The sequence below is a fragment of the Dermacentor albipictus genome, unplaced genomic scaffold (genome assembly GCF_038994185.2).
Source record: "Dermacentor albipictus isolate Rhodes 1998 colony unplaced genomic scaffold, USDA_Dalb.pri_finalv2 scaffold_15, whole genome shotgun sequence".
Taxonomy (NCBI): Eukaryota; Metazoa; Arthropoda; class Arachnida; order Ixodida; family Ixodidae; genus Dermacentor; species Dermacentor albipictus.
Window position 1 is genome coordinate 9,655,478 of NW_027225569.1, and position 22,371 is coordinate 9,677,848.

General features: G+C 49.6%; 1 protein-coding gene across 1 annotated transcript in view; it reads left to right on the top strand.

The window, feature by feature from the left end:
• The first annotated feature begins 1,993 nt into the window (after window positions 1-1,993).
• LOC139051867 (uncharacterized) overlaps window positions 1,994-22,371 on the top strand; it is a 67,905-nt gene continuing 47,527 nt past the window's right edge. Inside the window, exon 1 of the mRNA XM_070528900.1 lies at window positions 1,994-2,973. Coding sequence (XP_070385001.1) covers window positions 2,210-2,973 — 764 coding nt within the window. The 5' untranslated portion in view covers window positions 1,994-2,209. The remainder of the gene's footprint in view (window positions 2,974-22,371) is intronic.

Sequence of the window (22,371 nt, forward strand, 5' to 3'; positions counted from 1 at the left end):
AGAGGCAAGAACGCGTCGCCGTCCCACTCCCCCCCGCGGCCCTCAGCCGCCGGGGAGTCGCCCCGCTCGCGGGATCCGGTTCTTTCGGAGGACGGCGACGCGGCTCTCGCGCGTTTCTGTGCACTCGTCGATCAGTTGCCGCCCGCGAACGAAGACCAACCCCGGGCCGCCGGTACAGACAAGGACGAGGCGATGTCCACGGCTTCCGAGAAGTCCGCTGTCACGGCAGTGGCGGCGGCGCTTCCAGAGGACGACGACGCGACCAAGGCGATGGCCCGCATGTACGTGATCGAGCGAGAGGCCCTCGAGTGGATCAACCGGCCGTCCAACCGGGTCTCGGTGGAGTCAAGGTGCTTCTTAACAACCAAGATCTTGCAGGCGACCGCAGCCTGCGCGGCGGTGCGGAACGAGGCGGCCAAGGAGGGAGGCAGGGCCCGCGAATAGCGGGAACAACTCGCCGAGGCGCGGCGGGAGGCGGCCGAGCTGCATGGGCGACTGGCGGCCACCGAGGCCCGGCTGGCGCTTTCGATGGCCGGCCCGGGGCCTGCTGGTTGCGGCCCTGCCGCGTCCGCGGGTTCAGTTCCCGCGCCCTCGGGCGCCGGCGGCTCGGTGGGGGCGCCCGCCGGACGAATGGACTACGCGTCCGCTCTGCGGGCGGGCCTAGCGCCCTCGACCGGCGCGGCCCGCGGCGGACCCGCTGGCGCTGCGACGACGGGCGCCGGGACCCTCGGCGTGCGGCACAAGTGCGTCGCTTTCTTGACACCGCTGTCGCAGACCGAGACGCCGGCGCGGGACGTGCTCCGCCTGTTAAAGAACAACATAAACCCCAAAGCCAAGAACATCAGAGACGTGACGTTCCGTCAAACGAGGTACGGATTGACCGCATTCACTAACAACGGCCAGTCTTTAACTAACCTAGGGGTAGCGATAAGCAGCAATCCGGTCACGCAAAGATCAATCATAATGCGATATGCTGAACCACGTAATCCTTGCATTAAATTTACCGGAGTGGATCCCGACATCGGCCTAGACGACTTCATGCGCGAGCTGAACGAGCGCAACGAGGGCCTTGACCTCGATCTCGATAGTTGTAGGGTCCGAGTCACGTTTGGAGAGAGGGCGGGTACGCGGACTTACGTGGCGGAAATGGACCCGGAGGGGTTCACGAAAGTCATGACGCGACCGCGGTTGACAGTAGGATGGACGGCGGTGCGCGCCCGCGAAGACCTGCACGTGCCCGTGTGTACGTATTGCGCGACGTATGGGCACGGGCGCATGACGTGCCCTCACAAAGCGGACGCGACCAAAGCGCGATGCACGAAGTGCGGCTGCAACCATCTAGCCGCCACTTGCAAAGTAAAAATGGGCGATGCCGAGGTGCGATGCTCAGAATGTGCCAGGGCGGGCCTCAGCGGCGAGCCCCATCCGACAGGATTTCCCGATTGTCCCGTGCTTGTGGGAAGAGTGGCGCGCCTAAGAGCGCGCACCAATTACGGCGAATCGGCGTAGTCGCAGCGCCGCGCGGCGGGGCTTCCGGGATGGGGGACGAAGCAGAGCGGAGGAATAAGCTCACCACCCGACGCGGAGTTCCACTTCGCGCCGGGGAGGAACCACGAGTCACATCGAGAACGGCGCCGCGTCGGGGTTATGGCGAGCGTTGCAGGGGCGCCGGCTCGATCGCTGACGCTGCCGAGCGAGCCAGGACGCGTCAAACGCGTCGACGGATAGGCATTCGCTAGTTTGAATTGCTCGCGCCAAGGAAAACGCCCCCTCCCCCCCCCCCCCCCCGAGAATCGTCGCGTGGCTGATTGGCCCTGCCACAATGTAAATGACATCGAGGCGACGTTCGCGGCTCGGTTGTGTTGCTCTGCCTAAACCTACGAGCATCGCGCCCTTCCTTGCGTCGGGCGCCCAATGGAATAACCCGACAAGCGCAAATGTGTCCTCTCTGTCATTGCTGCGAGCGCTCGTGCAAGTGTCTGGCTGGCCGGCGGAATCGGGCTCCTGCTTTTTGCTCCAAAACCAAGGTAATTTGCATTCGGCACATCCAAATTTTAGCAGGGGTTGTTTTCAAAGGTATAGGGACTTCATTCGTCGCGAAAACCGGGCGGGGAAGGGTTTTATTTTCGAATTTGGAGTGATTCCTTGCTCGGCCGGCCATCGGGCACAAGATGGCCAAGGCTCATACCCTTTGAGCCTGAGCCTGGCCATGTCTACTACCGCCCGAGACCATAAGGTCTCGCCGTCCCCGCCCGCAACGGCCAGCGCGGTTGCGTCGCCGAAATCGTTTTTTTCCGATGCCGGCGACGACATCCTCGCGGCCATAGCGTTCCAGGAGGAGCCCACGGACCGGACCGCGCCGCCTGCGGCGGGTGACGAAGAAGACCGACTGTCCTCGGTGTCCCAGACGACCGCGATGGCGTCTCCCGCGCTCGCGGGTGACCGCGGCGAGCGGGGGCAGGCTCGCCTGCAGGAGATCGAGGACGAGATCATGCTCTACTTAGGGAACGCCGCGAACAAGGTACCCGTCGCGGCGCGCGCCTTCATCACGACCCGGCTCGGCGAGATCGTGCGCCTGTACTCGGACCTGCGGTCGGACGTGTCGGCGGAGCGGGGCGCGGCCGTTGCTCTGCGTGGCGAGTTGGTCGAGGCGCGCAGGGAGGTGGCGGCGCTGCAGCGGCGGGCCATCGTCGCCGAGGGCCGCCTCGACGGCTCCATCGTCATGGCGCCCGGTCCGGGAGGTGCGGGACGCTATCTCGGCGCGTCCGCGGCGGCTGCCGGCTCGGGCCCTGGTGTTCCGGCCGCGGCGGCGGGCGGCGGGAGCGCGCGGGCGGTGCCAACATTCGAGCACGTGGCGTTCCTTACGCCCACGGTTCCGACGACAACACCGGGGCGGGACGGCCTCCGCTTGCTCAAGACCAACATCGACCCGGCCGCCAAGAACATCGGGGAGGTCACGCTGCGGCACACGAGGTACGGCCTGACGGTTTTTTTGCACGCGCGCGAATCTATCGACAACCTGAAGGCGGCCATCGCGGGATAATTCGGTCACGCGCTCCTCGTTGCTAGTTCGCGTCGGCGAGAAGCGAAACCCGCATGTTAAATTTAGCGGCGTCGACCCGGACGTCGCGCCGGATGAATTTATTCGCGTTCTCAACGAGAGGAACCCGGGCCTCGACCTGGACGTCGACGCGTGCAAGGTGCGCGTGACGTACAGAGAGCGGTCGGGTACGTGCGCTTACGTCGCGGAGGTGGACCCGCCCGCGTTCGAGCGCATCGTGAAGCGGTCCCGGTTGTCTGTAGGCTGGACGGCGGTGCGGGCGGTGGAGGATTTGCACGTGCCAATGTGCACGTTCTGCGCCTCCTACGGGCACGGTAGAACGACGTGCCCGCACAAGGCGGACGCCATGAAGACGGTCTGCATGAAGCGTTGCGGCAACCACCTGGCCGTGACGTGTCACGTGAAGATGGGGCAGCCGGAAGTCTGCTGCAACAAATGCAGGAAGGCCGGCCGCGAGGCGTCCCACCCCGCAGGATTCCCCGAGTGCCCCATCCGGATGGAGTTACTGGCTCGCCTCAGGGCCCGCACCAACTACGGCCCCCCGCGATAGAGCGGGGGGCCGCCCTTGCGATTACTGTGCTGCTCACGTCCTGTTAATGCAATTCGGCATACATCGACACGGCGTGAAAGCACTGAGTAGTTTTTTAACGTACGTGCGCTGGCACAAAACGTTATGAACAATCCCTAAAGAGCCCATATTGTGTTGGAAATTCACTCTAGATATCAATAAATGTTGCAGGTATGTGCCAATTTCTTCACCTAATTGCAGAGAACTCTCTCGGGCCGTTATTGCATTTTTATGGCTGCCTCCATGTCCCAAAATGCTGAATTTCAAGTACGTTGAAGTTGCTGCAGATGCGAAATGCCACTTTTATGACGTATTTGGTTCGCCTGTTAAATATAGTTTAAAAAGTTCTGTTCAAAAAGAAATTCCCATCTTTTTACAACTGGGATAAATAATGTTAGAGGTGGAAAGCTGTTATAACGGCATTGTGCGAGCTAATACTTTAAGAGCACTGCTTTAAGTGAATTTCTAAAGCACAGCAATTTTGCTTGCCTTTTTCTGTTTTATAAACTAAAATGTACATCTTTGAAAGGCAGCCTGACCCTCTTTAAATTCCAAATATTGGACACAGACTGGGAACACTGCTTTCCAATACACTTGCTGAAACTGCCTTATCAGAACACCCTAGTACACAATGCAGATTCATTAAGAAGTGACAAGACAGTTTGAATAATTTAATCGTTGAAAGACTTAGCTAAACCGTTTTTGGGTTGTTTTTCTTGCTTTCAGACGCTGCACATTGACTTTTAAGGCATGTTTTCAGTGTTTCTTTTTTTATGGGGAGGGCGCGTCAACATCTTTTACACCATGTCAACCATGTGGTGCCATAATGTGTTCTTGGATGGAATCTTGCCCTTTCATTCAGTACAATATAATGTCGTTTATTGTGTCATAGGACGTTTTACATTTGAGTATAAGTGTAGCATTTTGCTAAGTTTTGCCTCTGTCACCCAAGCTTGCAAGTTCGCTACCCACTGCTGGTGACGTGTGACTCATGTGACTTTTGTTCAATAAAAGGAAGTCTGTCACTTGTCCTGTGCACAGGTTGTCTTTTTGAATTATAACTTGTTGCCTATATTAGTTCTTTTGTTGCATCTCAGATTAGGAATGGCTATCATAGTTTATTTATTTATTTCGTGTACCCTCACGGCCATTGGCATTGGAGAGGGGAGTGGTTACAAGCATACAAAACAAGAAAAAATAGGAAATGTGATACAAGGAAGAGAAGTATTGCAATAAAAGTTAACAAGTGTGTCTGTTTATACAATGTTAGCTAAGGCGTTCTTGAAAAGCTGGTAATCTTTGATGGTGGCTGTCAGTGCGGGAAGGTGATTCCACTCTGCTGCTGTACGAGGTCAAGAAAACAGATACCTATGAGCAGCATCCTGGTAAAGGATACGCTGGGAAAACTAATGGGAAGCCTGTTGAACATCTAATTGACCAAGTTGCTGGCTTCATCAGGCAAAGTGTGATAAAGAGAAGAAAGTCATCAACCCATCAGAATGTTTTTGCATATAGACACTGCTAAGGTTCTCAGGCACGCCAACACTATGCAAGGCCAACTACATATGCCTTCTGTTTGGACAAAGAACTGTTCATTGTAACTGGATGAAGATGGAGTGGACAGAAATAAACGGCAGCTCTATTAATCTGGTTTCACTGGCATTAACACTGATATGTAAGTGCGCATCGCCATACTCCGCAATGCCTTCTTGGGTGACATCAAGGACCAGCTTGAGGCAAAGGATAATAGACATCTTTACAAGCTAAAAATGCATGCATGGAGAGCACTTTGTGTCCAAAAAGTAGGCACTTCCACAGGGGCACTGGAAAAGGAACATATTATTGACAGTGGGCAAAGACAAGCTTCTCTGCTACTATACACCCAGCATTGTTGCCATGTAACGACATCTGAAACAATCCCTCTGAAAGAGGAAATCATCTTTGTGTATCCACAAAGAGGGCAGCAGGCAAAGCCCCTTCAGCAATGATGCCAGCTTCAAAAGGCCCACTTGCACATCCTGAATCCTTTCTTCTTAGACTTTGCTGGGTGCAAGCATTCTACTGTCCAAAAGTTGTCATTGAGAGCACTGTTCGTTTGGTTGCAATACAGTTCTGAAGTGATTGCAACAAATTTCCCTTCCAAGTTGGTCTGGAGGCTCACGGTGCTCCTGAAGCAACACCATGAGATAAGCAAGGTGACAGGATGCCTCCAAGCCCTTGTTTATTTATCACACTTTTGTTAGTAACAACCATGAGATCTGAGACCAACAAGCTCACGTTCGGCAATCTAATGGTTACTGTGGAGGATCCATAATAAAAAGCACAAAACAGAAAACTCAACAGAAAGGATAAGGCACCATTTAACACTTAGTATTGCTGCAGCCCATCCCCTTTTATTTTGTCAGGTCATGCTACATTTTTTTCTATAGATAGGCATGAACTTATCCTGAGCGCAGCTTAGTGCAGAGAGCATAGGTGATGTACCCAATCGGTGTCCGATTTTTATATACACTATGTGCTGGCCCAAAGAGGCTCGAAACACTGCAATGGAAGCTTCTAGTAGAAAAGGTACCTGGAAGAAAAAAACTGTGCTACAACCACCTTGGCAACATCTTGTCCCCTTAATAAAAATTGTGCTTCCGTATCAACTTCAGGCCTCCAGTTTAGAGTAAGTACCAGTGCACTTATGAACAGCGAATCAATTCTCAAAGAGCGCGTGCAGTCCAGCCAGGAGCATAGGCATGAATCTGCATTGTTCTCCTGCATTGAAGGTGAATAATGCATTACAAAATGGCGAATGTGCCTTAGTAAGCTTCCCGGCAATATGAATTTGTAATGTACAAAGAATTGTCAATAAAGCTAACCGAGAGCACAGATGCACTTGCAAATTAAATCACAATTGAAAATAATGAGTTAACCTATGTGCACTTTCCACTCTTAGTATGCTTTACTGCACGATGCTACACCCCTGTATTGCAGTGTAGCAAGCTATGAAAGAAACGTTGCATAATTGAGCTTTTTAAGATTACCTTTTTCGCAATACACCTGTGTAATGCGGTGAAGCATACTAAAAGTGGAAAGGGGCCACTCACTGTCACTGGACATAAAAAGAGTTCTTTAATAATACACTCGCGCAACCGCCGCCTCTCAGGTCGCCTGAGTGGACATACTATGCTGGGTGATAGCGGTCCCCTCCGACTTTTAGTATCCTTCAGCGCGTAACTAAAATGTACTGCGGCGAAGAAGCAGTACATTTGTATTGGGTGAATAAACAAATGGTTTTTACAACAGTACAGAAATATACGCGCACCATGCATCAGTCTACCACATGGAAGAGGGTCGCAACAAAAGGTAACTGATTCAGACAGGCTGTGTAGCCCGCTTATCAGTCGTAATGGCTATTATGGGAAATTCAAAATTTCAGACACACAGAAATATGTTTATGTTTACGTTCGCACTTCTTGCGTCATAAGACTGCCAGAACTTCCACAATAGGAAGTAATTTACAACACACAAATGCAAACAACACCGACATGCCTTGTTTTCAACTCGGTCGTCATGCAAATGACATATAGCACGGAAAAACGTGAACATGCTGTGTGTTAGCATCGTAAACTTCATACTAGGCAAGGAGCACACCACAATGCCGCGACAGCCGCTAATGAGACCAAAACGGGGGCACATATCTGTGAACGTGCAAATGGAGACCCCTAAGCCACTCTGCTCTTCCACCACCCCCCGCTGCACGGCTGTACCACTCGTTTCAAGCACAGCACACCTAACACACATTCAGCGCTGAACAGTGCATGGGCGGTCGACGCAGTCGCATTTACATGACTTGTAGCGAGCAGCACATCCCTCGATGTCCGTTAAGCAAAGTCGGACACGGCGACGCCACATCGCGGTTCGTAGAACTTCGCTGCCGAGGCGCTAGGACAGTTCGACATTTCAATTGTCAAGGAAGCACGGGTCACACAACGCAGATTCTGTACTGCCAGAGCTCACCGAGGCGAAAGTCGCACTGCCGCACCACCACTACTCGCGGCTTTCCGCCAAGTAACACAGAACCTAACACCAACACACAAGCAACGCAAGCACGATCACATAAGCAACGCTGAACAACGCACCGTCCGCGCGAGCCGGAGAACGATCACGCCGAGAACGAACACGCCACGGTGTCACTCGGCGCCACCATCATGCCTTCTCAAAAATCCCTAAACGATCCTATCCATAGGCACCTACGATCAGGTCACGTGAGCGATTTTTTATACGGAGAGCACCGGGAACGAGAGTCATCGCTTGGCGCCGTTGCTAGGAGTGACATCACGGCGTCCCGCAGGCTCGTAAGCCAATAGCGTGGTGCTGCGGTTGCCATGCGTTGTACTTTCTGGATATTCCAAATACGCGTCCGGGTAGGGGACTCAACGGCGCTCGGTACTCTTCGTTCGCAGCACATGTTGCAGTTTTTCTCTTGTTTGTGACTCCGGCCTAGTGCGTTCGAATAGGTTGGCTTTTTCTTCAAAGGGCCATGTAGCCCGAGCAGAACACGGGCCGTCGCCTTCCTCCTGGAATGCCCATAGGCGAAAAGGGACGCGCGAGCTCCCTCAGAAACCGACCGTGCCTCGTCTCGGCCTCTTGTATCCGGTTGCCGGCCCAGACGGCGCATGAACGCCTTGCGGCAATCGAGAACAAAAGCCGTTTAAAGACCACCATACGAACCAACCATTTCGTACGCTTCTCTACGGCAACAAGCATGCAACAAGACCTCTGAGTTAAAGATAAACTAAAACCAAAATAAATGTGACGATAAAATTAATTTGCACTCAAATACACTGTCGCCTAAAAGTGTAGCGGCGACTTGAAAAGATGGTGAAACCTGCAACTCAAAAAGCGCGCCAAAACACCGAAATTTGAAGACCACTTAAATCCGCCGGGAACGCGCGCGTTCCGCAAGCAACACTACCCATCGCAGCAGCGGACGTAGCCAGATGGAATAAGTTTACGCAAACTAAACTTCAGCACTTATGCCCTGGTGGAAATTTGGAAAGATACATACTTTTTTGCTGTACAACGTGCCTTACACTAATAAATTTATTGTTTACCTCGAACACAGACGACGAACCTGCTTTTGTATTGAAGCACAGTCTTGACTTGACGAAGCAAGTCAGCTTGAGCGTCTATGAAACGCGAAAGCCGACTTGGGCGTTTTGAAGTCCGCCTCTTGCTTCGGGCCGACTTCGTCAAGTCAAGTCCAAGCCCGATCCAAGTTAGATCTCTGCATTCGGGGATTTAGTGTCTCTTTAATATCCTGGTCAGATGCGCAAACTTAGGGCACTTTGAGTGAATTTAATTTACTTCGTTGAGTGTCACTTCAGCAGCAGGGTGCTAGGTGGCCAACCAAAGTGCCATTCAGGTATACTGAAAATGATCCTACAGTGAAATCTTAATATAATAAACTTCAGGCGACTACAATAAATTGCTCGTTAATATGAAAGGTCATTATAGCAAAAGCCCCAGAATTAACAATTCCGTGCATCAAGCCATAAGTGTGTATGTTTTGACTGTGTGAGCCATCCAAAAAAACTGTACAGTTGGCCCTCTGCCTTTTCTGTTGCTATTTTCCATTGACTCGGCCACCATATACCACCAAAGCACCGCGGCGCACATGAAAGAGACGCTGTCGACAAAACCACAGACAAGCTCCCAGACGCCTCCAAAGCACAATGTTATTTTTTCTTCTTTTCTTTTTTGTCACTTTCATTGCCGCATGCGGTCACAAAACCTATCATGTCGTCACCTCCAGAAAGAACAAAAGAAAAATTTCTGGTCTCCTCGCTACGCTCACGGCGCGCACGCTCCGATTCCGCGCGCGCCGGACGACCACCGCGGGTTCGAGCACTACGAGGCGCCATGCGTGCAGGGCACCGCGTCCGCGCCTGCTCCGGCCCGCTCCGTGTGCCGACGCGCAGCTGCGCGCGTACGCGCCCCGCCGGCCCCAGCTTAGGGGGAAGGCGAGACCGCGCGCGCAGCAAGGGAGAACCTAGGCAAAGCTCTCGAGAAGCCAGAAAGTACATTTATTAAACTGGGGGTCAATACAAACATCAATTTTAACGTCCCGTCCGAATCTGAAGCTAGTTACACAAAACATGGCCGAATGGTCGCCGGTGCCCACTAACGGCGCACCGGGACAGAGAGAGAACAAAGAAACGAGGAACAAAGAAAAAAGAACCCCAGCAGTAAGAAGTTGCCTATCCTTCGGTCAGCGCCTGCCATCGCGCGCCCCACAGCAGAGAAAAGGGAAATAGAAAGAAACGACAGACTAACAGACGGGGGCACGATCGGCAGACGCTGCCTCAGGACATCGAGATGACGGAAGAGTGCGCGCGCGCCCGCCGATGCCGGGACCCCGACGAGCCGAAGTAGCCATCGGCCGGCGGCGGACAAAGGGGGCCGCCGCCGGCAGAGAGGAACACGTACGCACCTTCAGACGCCCCGATGTGGTCTCCCCGGGACCCGACTTGGGCGCGCTTACCCGGAGTGCACGCAAGCAGGGCCCGAATCCCGCCAAAATGTTAGCCAATGGCGAAAGCCTGTTGACCTTCACGTGGGCGGGATGACAGCAGAGCGACAATGTTTTAGGGCCCGTACATGGTCAGTCCGCCCGTCCGTTCCGCCCGCGTGCGTATGGCTCTCTACTGGTGAGCGAGGAGCGGACGCAAGTTTCCCGTCCGGCCGCCTGCTCGTCTCTCATTGGCTGGTCCGAGGCGGATAGTTCGGCTGTCGTCACAGCAAACATGGCGCGTGCTCGAAGCGAAGCGAAGCAGGGACGCAAGGCCTAGGCGACAGCCGCGTCAGAAACAGTCTATTTTTTTCTCCTTTTTGTGATTTTTACCAGACATATGTGGCACCCACGGAGATAGTCATCGGAAGAAGCAAGCCGGTGTACGCTTCCAGACCTCATCAGTGCGTGCGATCGCCAACAGAAACAGACGGAGCGCAGGAAGTGTGTGTTGTGTTTACGAGAGCGTCGGAAGAAATATTTCAAGCCGTCGACTTCGTGATTTCTTGTGCCATGCTTCGCGTGTGCGTCGCAGACGAGAACTCCATCACATACACATGTATTCTGAGCAGCACACATGTTCAAGGCGTAGCGAAATAAGTAGCGTCCGATTAGCGCACCCAGCGAACACGATTGGTTTCTGTTCTGCGTATGCGGATCGTTGCCGCGAAGTGGTGAACGCCAGCCCTCGCGGCTTTCAGACGTAATGATACGATCAGTAGCGATAAGTTCTTATTGCCTCGTTATCGTTGCCATTCAACGTGTGAGTCCTTTTTCCGGCTGCGATGCGCCGTGGTGACCGCGACGTTCGAGCTGTGCTCTTGCTGTTATGAAGTGCGTTTGCGAGCTACAAATCGTGATATATATGTGCGATGTGTTGCAGCGTTACTGGGTGTAGAAGTGGTCGTACTACGCGATGTTCGTGTGCTCAGAAATGAGCTGAGCATAAGTGTTGCCGATTGCGTTTTCTTATGTAGTAGCCCGATAGAGAAGCCCTATCAGACCGGCCTTTTCTGCTTCGTACATCTATCGTTTGTATCAAAAGTTGTTACTGCACGGTTAAAGATGCTTCTATCGGTGGGGGGAAATTAGGGAACAACATTATAATTGCATACGTCAAGACGTTCAGCGCTGTCGTGAAATGTGGACGCGCCTGGGAGCACTAATGTCATGAATGCAATTAAAAATTCCCAAGGCAGTGTTAAGAGAACGGTTAAAAAAGAAAACATATGAGAAGGTAAGCACAGCAGCTTGTGAACCCGCTCCTATAATACCTCGACTCGCGTCTGTTTGTAAATGTATGTTTTCTTGCGTTTGTCATTTTTTTTTCTATTTCCCACATTTCTTTACGTTGGAATTTTTCTTAGTTCTCGCATTTGTGTGTGAATACGTGCCTGCTTCCATGCGTGCTTTCGCTTACCATTATTTCTGTCCTTTTATATTATATTAGCATTTGCTTTTGCTAGTTTTCTTTCAGCAAAGTCATTACACATTTTCATTAACCAATCTCATTCAAAGCACTTTTGCACAACTGCAATGGTGCCTTTCAAGCGTGCCCTCGACTACTGCTTTTAATAGTTACCCAACTGAGTATTTTGGGCCTAACTAAGCTAATGATGTTTGATAATTGTTCTCCTATTCGCATTACTTGCCTCGGCCAGGTAAACAAAATAAACAATGCCACCACATGAATGTGTGTTTGCATGCAAGCTGCCAACAGTGGCTGTCATTTTCGCGTTGAGTGCTGCTGTTTCACCAACAGTGGCGACGACTTGACTGCGCTTTGACGTGCAGACTGCTAATGGTGCCTTTCAAGCGTGCCCTCGACTACTGCTTTTAATAGTTACCCGACTGAGTATTTTGGGCCTAACTAAGCTAATGATGTTTGATAATTGTTCTCCTATTCGCATTACTTGCCTCGGCCAGGTAACCAAAATAAACAATGCCACCACATGAATGTGTGTTTGCATGCAAGCTGCCAACAGTGGCTGTCATTTTCGCGTTGAGTGCTGCTGTTTCACCAACAGCGGCAACGACTTCACTGCGCTTTGACGTGCAGACTGCTAATGGTGCCTTTCAAGCGTGCCCTCGACTACTGCTATTAATAGTTACCCGACTGAGTATTTTGAGCCTAAGTAAGCTAATGATGTTTGATAATTGTTCTCCTATTCGCATTACTTGCCTCGGCCAGGTAAACAAAATAAACAATGCCACCACATGAATGTGTGTTTGCATGCAAGCTGCCAACAGTGGCTGTCATTTTCGCATTGAGTGCTGCCGTTTCACCAACAGTGGCGACGACTTGACTGCGCTTTGACGTGCAGACTGCTAATGGTGCCTTTCAAGCGTGCCCTCGACTACTGCTTTTAATAGTTACCCAACTGAGTATTTTGGGCCTAACTAAGCTAATGATGTTTGATAATTGTTCTCCTATTCGCATTACTTGCCTCGGCCAGGTAAACAAAATAAACAATGCCACCACATGAATGTGTGTTTGCATGCAAGCTGCCAACAGTGGCTGTCATTTTCGCGTTGAGTGCTGCTGTTTCACCAACAGCGGCAACGACTTCACTGCGCTTTGACGTGCAGACTGCTAATGGTGCCTTTCAAGCGTGCCCTCGACTACTGCTATTAATAGTTACCCGACTGAGTATTTTGGGCCTAACTAAGCTAATGATGTTTGATAATTGTTCTCCTATTCGCATTACTTGCCTCGGCCAGGTAAACAAAATAAACAATGCCACCACATGAATGTGTGTTTGCATGCAAGCTGCCAACAGTGGCTGTCATTTTCGCGTTGAGTGCTGCTGTTTCACCAACAGTGGCGACGACTTGACTGCGCTTTGACGTGCAGACTGCTAATGGTGCCTTTCAAGCGTGCCCTCGACTACTGCTATTAATAGTTACCCGACTGAGTATTTTGGGCCTAACTAAGCTAATGATGTTTGATAATTGTTCTCCTATTCGCATTACTTGCCTCGGCCAGGTAAACAAAATAAACAATGCCACCACATGAATGTGTGTTTGCATGCAAGCTGCCAACAGTGGCTGTCATTTTCGCGTTGAGTGCTGCTGTTTCACCAACAGTGGCGACGACTTGACTGCGCTTTGACGTGCAGACTGCTAATGGTGCCTTTCAAGCGTGCCCTCGACTACTGCTTTTAATAGTTACCCGACTGAGTATTTTGGGCCTAACTAAGCTAATGATGTTTGATAATTGTTCTCCTATTCGCATTACTTGCCTCGGCCAGGTAACCAAAATAAACAATGCCACCACATGAATGTGTGTTTGCATGCAAGCTGCCAACAGTGGCGGTCATTTTCGCGTTGAGTGCTGCTGTTTCACCAACAGCGGCAACGACTTCACTGCGCTTTGACGTGCAGACTGCTAATGGTGCCTTTCAAGCGTGCCCTCGACTACTGCTATTAATAGTTACCCGACTGAGTATTTTGAGCCTAAGTAAGCTAATGATGTTTGATAATTGTTCTCCTATTCGCATTACTTGCCTCGGCCAGGTAAACAAAATAAACAATGCCACCACATGAATGTGTGTTTGCATGCAAGCTGCCAACAGTGGCTGTCATTTTCGCATTGAGTGCTGCCGTTTCACCAACAGTGGCGACGACTTGACTGCGCTTTGACGTGCAGACTGCTAATGGTGCCTTTCAGCGTGCCCTCGACTACTGCTTTTAATAGTTACCCGACTGAGTATTTTGGGCCTAACTAAGCTAATGATGTTTGATAATTGTTCTCCTATTCGCATTACTTGCCTCGGCCAGGTAAACAAAATAAACAATGCCACCACATGAAGGTGTGTTTGCATGCAAGCTGCCAACAGTGGCTGTCATTTTCGCATTGAGTGCTGCCGTTTCACCAACAGTGGCGACGACTTGACTGCGCTTTGACGTGCAGACTGCTAATGGTGCCTTTCAAGCGTGCCCTCGACTACTGCTTTTAATAGTTACCCGACTGAGTATTTTGGGCCTAACTAAGCTAATGATGTTTGATAATTGTTCTCCTATTCGCATTACTTGCCTCGGCCAGGTAACCAAAATAAACAATGCCACCACATGAATGTGTGTTTGCATGCAAGCTGCCAACAGTGGCTGTCATTTTCGCGTTGAGTGCTGCTGTTTCACCAACAGCGGCAACGACTTCACTGCGCTTTGACGTGCAGACTGCTAATGGTGCCTTTCAAGCGTGCCCTCGACTACTGCTATTAATAGTTACCCGACTGAGTATTTTGGGCCTAACTAAGCTAATCATGTTTGATAATTGTTCTCCTATTCGCATTACTTGCCTCGGCCAGGTAACCAAAATAAACAATGCCACCACATGAATGTGTGTTTGCATGCAAGCTGCCAACAGTGGCTGTCATTTTCGCGTTGAGTGCTGCTGTTTCACCAACAGTGGCGACGACTTGACTGCGCTTTGACGTGCAGACTGCTAATGGTGCCTTTCAAGCGTGCCCTCGACTACTGCTTTTAATAGTTACCCGACTGAGTATTTTGGGCCTAACTAAGCTAATGATGTTTGATAATTGTTCTCCTATTCGCATTACTTGCCTCGGCCAGGTAAACAAAATAAACAATGCCACCACATGAATGTGTGTTTGCATGCAAGGTGCCAACAGTGGCTGTCATTTTCGCGTTGAGTGCTGCCGTTTCACCAACAGTGGCGACGACTTGACTGCGCTTTGACGTGCAGACTGCTAATGGTGCCTTTCGAGCGTGCCCTCGACTACTGCTTTTAATAGTTACCCGACTGAGTATTTTGGGCCTAACTAAGCTAATGATGTTTGATAATTGTTCTCCTATTCGCATTACTTGCCTCGGCCAGGTAACCAAAATAAACAATGCCACCACATGAATGTGTGTTTGCATGCAAGCTGCCAACAGTGGCTGTCATTTTCGCGTTGAGTGCTGCTGTTTCACCAACAGCGGCAACGACTTCACTGCGCTTTGACGTGCAGACTGCTAATGGTGCCTTTCAAGCGTGCCCTCGACTACTGCTATTAATAGTTACCCGACTGAGTATTTTGGGCCTAACTAAGCTAATCATGTTTGATAATTGTTCTCCTATTCGCATTACTTGCCTCGGCCAGGTAACCAAAATAAACAAAACAATGCCACCACATGAATGTGTGTTTGCATGCAAGCTGCCAACAGTGGCTGTCATTTTCGCGTTGAGTGCTGCTGTTTCACCAACAGTGGCGACGACTTGACTGCGCTTTGACGTGCAGACTGCTAATGGTGCCTTTCAAGCGTGCCCTCGACTACTGCTTTTAATAGTTACCCGACTGAGTATTTTGGGCCTAACTAAGCTAATGATGTTTGATAATTGTTCTCCTATTCGCATTACTTGCCTCGGCCAGGTAACCAAAATAAACAATGCCACCACATGAATGTGTGTTTGCATGCAAGCTGCCAACAGTGGCTGTCATTTTCGCGTTGAGTGCTGCTGTTTCACCAACAGCGGCAACGACTTCACTGCGCTTTGACGTGCAGACTGCTAATGGTGCCTTTCAAGCGTGCCCTCGACTACTGCTATTAATAGTTACTCGACTGAGTATTTTGAGCCTAACTAAGCTAATGATGTTTGATAATTGTTCTCCTATTCGCATTACTTGCCTCGGCCAGGTAACCAAAATAAACAATGCCACCACATGAATGTGTGTTTGCATGCAAGCTGCCAACAGTGGCTGTCATTTTCGCGTTGAGTGCTGCTGTTTCACCAACAGTGGCGACGACTTGACTGCGCTTTGACGTGCAGACTGCTAATGGTGCCTTTCAAGCGTGCCCTCGACTACTGCTTTTAATAGTTACCCGACTGAGTATTTTGGGCCTAACTAAGCTAATGATGTTTGATAATTGTTCTCCTATTCGCATTACTTGCCTCGGCCAGGTAACCAAAATAAACAATGCCACCACATGAATGTGTGTTTGCATGCAAGCTGCCAACAGTGGCTGTCATTTTCGCGTTGAGTGCTGCTGTTTCACCAACAGCGGCGACGACTTCACTGCGCTTTGACGTGCAGACTGCTAATGGTGCCTTTCGAGCGTGCCCTCGACTACTGCTATTAATAGTTACCCGACTGAGTATTTTGGGCCTAACTAAGCTAATGATGTTTGATAATTGTTCTATTCGCATTACTTGCCTCGGCCAGGTAACCAACATAAACAATGCCACCACATGAATGTGTGTTTGCATGCAAGCTGCCAACAGTGGCTGTCATTTTCGCGTTGAGTGCTGCTGTTTCACCAACAGTGGCGACGACTTCACTGCGCTTTGACGTGCAGACTGCTAATGGTGCCTTTCAAGCGTGCCCTCGACTACTGCTATTAATAGTTACCCGACTGAGTATTTTGAGCCTAACTAAGCTAATGATGTTTGATAATTGTTCTCCTATTCGCATTACTTGCCTCGGCCAGGTAACCAAAATAAACAATGCCACCACATGAATGTGTGTTTGCATGCAAGCTGCCAACAGTGGCTGTCATTTTCGCGTTGAGTGCTGCTGTTTCACCAACAGCGGCAACGACTTCACTGCGCTTTGACGTGCAGACTGCTAATGGTGCCTTTCAAGCGTGCCCTCGACTACTGCTATTAATAGTTACCCGACTGAGTATTTTGAGCCTAACTAAGCTAATGATGTTTGATAATTGTTCTCCTATTCGCATTACTTGCCTCGGCCAGGTAAACAAAATAAACAATGCCACCACATGAATGTGTGTTTGCATGCAAGCTGCCAACAGTGGCTGTCATTTTCGCGTTGAGTGCTGCCGTTTCACCAACAGTGGCGACGACTTGACTGCGCTTTGACGTGCAGACTGCTAATGGTGCCTTTCAAGCGTGCCCTCGACTACTGCTTTTAATAGTTACCCGACTGAGTATTTTGGGCCTAACTAAGCTAATGATGTTTGATAATTGTTCTCCTATTCGCATTACTTGCCTCGGCCAGGTAAACAAAATAAACAATGCCACCACATGAATGTGTGTTTGCATGCAAGCTGCCAACAGTGGCTGTCATTTTCGCATTGAGTGCTGCCGTTTCACCAACAGTGGCGACGACTTGACTGCGCTTTGACGTGCAGACTGCTAATGGTGCCTTTCAAGCGTGCCCTCGACTACTGCTTTTAATAGTTACCCGACTGAGTATTTTGGGCCTAACTAAGCTAATGATGTTTGATAATTGTTCTCCTATTCGCATTACTTGCCTCGGCCAGGTAACCAAAATAAACAATGCCACCACATGAATGTGTGTTTGCATGCAAGCTGCCAACAGTGGCTGTCATTTTCGCGTTGAGTGCTGCTGTTTCACCAACAGCGGCAACGACTTCACTGCGCTTTGACGTGCAGACTGCTAATGGTGCCTTTCAAGCGTGCCCTCGACTACTGCTATTAATAGTTACCCGACTGAGTATTTTGAGCCTAACTAAGCTAATGATGTTTGATAATTGTTCTCCTATTCGCATTACTTGCCTCGGCCAGGTAACCAAAATAAACAATGCCACCACATGAATGTGTGTTTGCATGCAAGCTGCCAACAGTGGCTGTCATTTTCGCATTGAGTGCTGCCGTTTCACCAACAGTGGCAACGACTTCACTGCGCTTTGACGTGCAGACTGCTAATGGTGCCTTTCAAGCGTGCCCTCGACTACTGCTATTAATAGTTACCCAACTGAGTATTTTGGGCCTAACTAAGCTAATGATGTTTGATAATTGTTCTCCTATTCGCATTACTTGCCTCGGCCAGGTAAACAAAATAAACAATGCCACCACATGAATGTGTGTTTGCATGCAAGCTGCCAACAGTGGCTGTCATTTTCGCGTTGAGTGCTGCTGTTTCACCAACAGCGGCAACGACTTCACTGCGCTTTGACGTGCAGACTGCTAATGGTGCCTTTCAAGCGTGCCCTCGACTACTGCTATTAATAGTTACCCGACTGAGTATTTTGGGCCTAACTAAGCTAATGATGTTTGATAATTGTTCTCCTATTCGCATTACTTGCCTCGGCCAGGTAAACAAAATAAACAATGCCACCACATGAATGTGTGTTTGCATGCAAGCTGCCAACAGTGGCTGTCATTTTCGCGTTGAGTGCTGCTGTTTCACCAACAGTGGCGACGACTTGACTGCGCTTTGACGTGCAGACTGCTAATGGTGCCTTTCAAGCGTGCCCTCGACTACTGCTATTAATAGTTACCCGACTGAGTATTTTGGGCCTAACTAAGCTAATGATATTTGATAATTGTTCTCCTATTCGCATTACTTGCCTCGGCCAGGTAAACAAAATAAACAATGCCACCACATGAATGTGTGTTTGCATGCAAGCTGCCAACAGTGGCTGTCATTTTCGCGTTGAGTGCTGCTGTTTCACCAACAGTGGCGACGACTTGACTGCGCTTTGACGTGCAGACTGCTAATGGTGCCTTTCAAGCGTGCCCTCGACTACTGCTTTTAATAGTTACCCGACTGAGTATTTTGGGCCTAACTAAGCTAATGATGTTTGATAATTGTTCTCCTATTCGCATTACTTGCCTCGGCCAGGTAACCAAAATAAACAATGCCACCACATGAATGTGTGTTTGCATGCAAGCTGCCAACAGTGGCTGTCATTTTCGCGTTGAGTGCTGCTGTTTCACCAACAGCGGCAACGACTTCACTGCGCTTTGACGTGCAGACTGCTAATGGTGCCTTTCAAGCGTGCCCTCGACTACTGCTATTAATAGTTACCCGACTGAGTATTTTGAGCCTAAGTAAGCTAATGATGTTTGATAATTGTTCTCCTATTCGCATTACTTGCCTCGGCCAGGTAAACAAAATAAACAATGCCACCACATGAATGTGTGTTTGCATGCAAGCTGCCAACAGTGGCTGTCATTTTCGCATTGAGTGCTGCCGTTTCACCAACAGTGGCGCCGACTTGACTGCGCTTTGACGTGCAGACTGCTAATGGTGCCTTTCAGCGTGCCCTCGACTACTGCTTTTAATAGTTACCCGACTGAGTATTTTGGGCCTAACTAAGCTAATGATGTTTGATAATTGTTCTCCTATTCGCATTACTTGCCTCGGCCAGGTAAACAAAATAAACAATGCCACCACATGAAGGTGTGTTTGCATGCAAGCTGCCAACAGTGGCTGTCATTTTCGCATTGAGTGCTGCCGTTTCACCAACAGTGGCGACGACTTGACTGCGCTTTGACGTGCAGACTGCTAATGGTGCCTTTCAAGCGTGCCCTCGACTACTGCTTTTAATAGTTACCCGACTGAGTATTTTGGGCCTAACTAAGCTAATGATGTTTGATAATTGTTCTCCTATTCGCATTACTTGCCTCGGCCAGGTAACCAAAATAAACAATGCCACCACATGAATGTGTGTTTGCATGCAAGCTGCCAACAGTGGCTGTCATTTTCGCGTTGAGTGCTGCTGTTTCACCAACAGCGGCAACGACTTCACTGCGCTTTGACGTGCAGACTGCTAATGGTGCCTTTCAAGCGTGCCCTCGACTACTGCTATTAATAGTTACCCGACTGAGTATTTTGGGCCTAACTAAGCTAATCAGGTTTGATAATTGTTCTCCTATTCGCATTACTTGCCTCGGCCAGGTAACCAAAATAAACAATGCCACCACATGAATGTGTGTTTGCATGCAAGCTGCCAACAGTGGCTGTCATTTTCGCGTTGAGTGCTGCTGTTTCACCAACAGTGGCGACGACTTGACTGCGCTTTGACGTGCAGACTGCTAATGGTGCCTTTCAAGCGTGCCCTCGACTACTGCTTTTAATAGTTACCCGACTGAGTATTTTGGGCCTAACTAAGCTAATGATGTTTGATAATTGTTCTCCTATTCGCATTACTTGCCTCGGCCAGGTAAACAAAATAAACAATGCCACCACATGAATGTGTGTTTGCATGCAAGGTGCCAACAGTGGCTGTCATTTTCGCGTTGAGTGCTGCTGTTTCACCAACAGCGGCAACGACTTCACTGCGCTTTGACGTGCAGACTGCTAATGGTGCCTTTCAAGCGTGCCCTCGACTACTGCTATTAATAGTTACCCGACTGAGTATTTTGGGCCTAACTAAGCTAATCATGTTTGATAATTGTTCTCCTATTCGCATTACTTGCCTCGGCCAGGTAACCAAAATAAACAAAACAATGCCACCACATGAATGTGTGTTTGCATGCAAGCTGCCAACAGTGGCTGTCATTTTCGCGTTGAGTGCTGCTGTTTCACCAACAGTGGCGACGACTTGACTGCGCTTTGACGTGCAGACTGCTAATGGTGCCTTTCAAGCGTGCCCTCGACTACTGCTTTTAATAGTTACCCGACTGAGTATTTTGGGCCTAACTAAGCTAATGATGTTTGATAATTGTTCTCCTATTCGCATTACTTGCCTCGGCCAGGTAACCAAAATAAACAATGCCACCACATGAATGTGTGTTTGCATGCAAGCTGCCAACAGTGGCTGTCATTTTCGCGTTGAGTGCTGCTGTTTCACCAACAGCGGCGACGACTTCACTGCGCTTTGACGTGCAGACTGCTAATGGTGCCTTTCAAGCGTGCCCTCGACTACTGCTATTAATAGTTACCCGACTGAGTATTTTGGGCCTAACTAAGCTAATGATGTTTGATAATTGTTCTATTCGCATTACTTGCCTCGGCCAGGTAACCAACATAAACAATGCCACCACATGAATGTGTGTTTGCATGCAAGCTGCCAACAGTGGCTGTCATTTTCGCGTTGAGTGCTGCTGTTTCACCAACAGTGGCGACGACTTCACTGCGCTTTGACGTGCAGACTGCTAATGGTGCCTTTCAAGCGTGCCCTCGACTACTGCTATTAATAGTTACCCGACTGAGTATTTTGAGCCTAACTAAGCTAATGATGTTTGATAATTGTTCTCCTATTCGCATTACTTGCCTCGGCCAGGTAACCAAAATAAACAATGCCACCACATGAATGTGTGTTTGCATGCAAGCTGCCAACAGTGGCTGTCATTTTCGCGTTGAGTGCTGCTGTTTCACCAACAGCGGCAACGACTTCACTGCGCTTTGACGTGCAGACTGCTAATGGTGCCTTTCAAGCGTGCCCTCGACTACTGCTATTAATAGTTACCCGACTGAGTATTTTGAGCCTAACTAAGCTAATGATGTTTGATAATTGTTCTCCTATTCGCATTACTTGCCTCGGCCAGGTAAACAAAATAAACAATGCCACCACATGAATGTGTGTTTGCATGCAAGCTGCCAACAGTGGCTGTCATTTTCGCGTTGAGTGCTGCCGTTTCACCAACAGTGGCGACGACTTGACTGCGCTTTGACGTGCAGACTGCTAATGGTGCCTTTCAAGCGTGCCCTCGACTACTGCTTTTAATAGTTACCCGACTGAGTATTTTGGGCCTAACTAAGCTAATGATGTTTGATAATTGTTCTCCTATTCGCATTACTTGCCTCGGCCAGGTAAACAAAATAAACAATGCCACCACATGAATGTGTGTTTGCATGCAAGCTGCCAACAGTGGCTGTCATTTTCGCATTGAGTGCTGCCGTTTCACCAACAGTGGCGACGACTTGACTGCGCTTTGACGTGCAGACTGCTAATGGTGCCTTTCAAGCGTGCCCTCGACTACTGCTTTTAATAGTTACCCGACTGAGTATTTTGGGCCTAACTAAGCTAATGATGTTTGATAATTGTTCTCCTATTCGCATTACTTGCCTCGGCCAGGTAACCAAAATAAACAATGCCACCACATGAATGTGTGTTTGCATGCAAGCTGCCAACAGTGGCTGTCATTTTCGCGTTGAGTGCTGCTGTTTCACCAACAGCGGCAACGACTTCACTGCGCTTTGACGTGCAGACTGCTAATGGTGCCTTTCAAGCGTGCCCTCGACTACTGCTATTAATAGTTACCCGACTGAGTATTTTGAGCCTAACTAAGCTAATGATGTTTGATAATTGTTCTCCTATTCGCATTACTTGCCTCGGCCAGGTAACCAAAATAAACAATGCCACCACATGAATGTGTGTTTGCATGCAAGCTGCCAACAGTGGCTGTCATTTTCGCATTGAGTGCTGCCGTTTCACCAACAGTGGCAACGACTTCACTGCGCTTTGACGTGCAGACTGCTAATGGTGCCTTTCAAGCGTGCCCTCGACTACTGCTATTAATAGTTA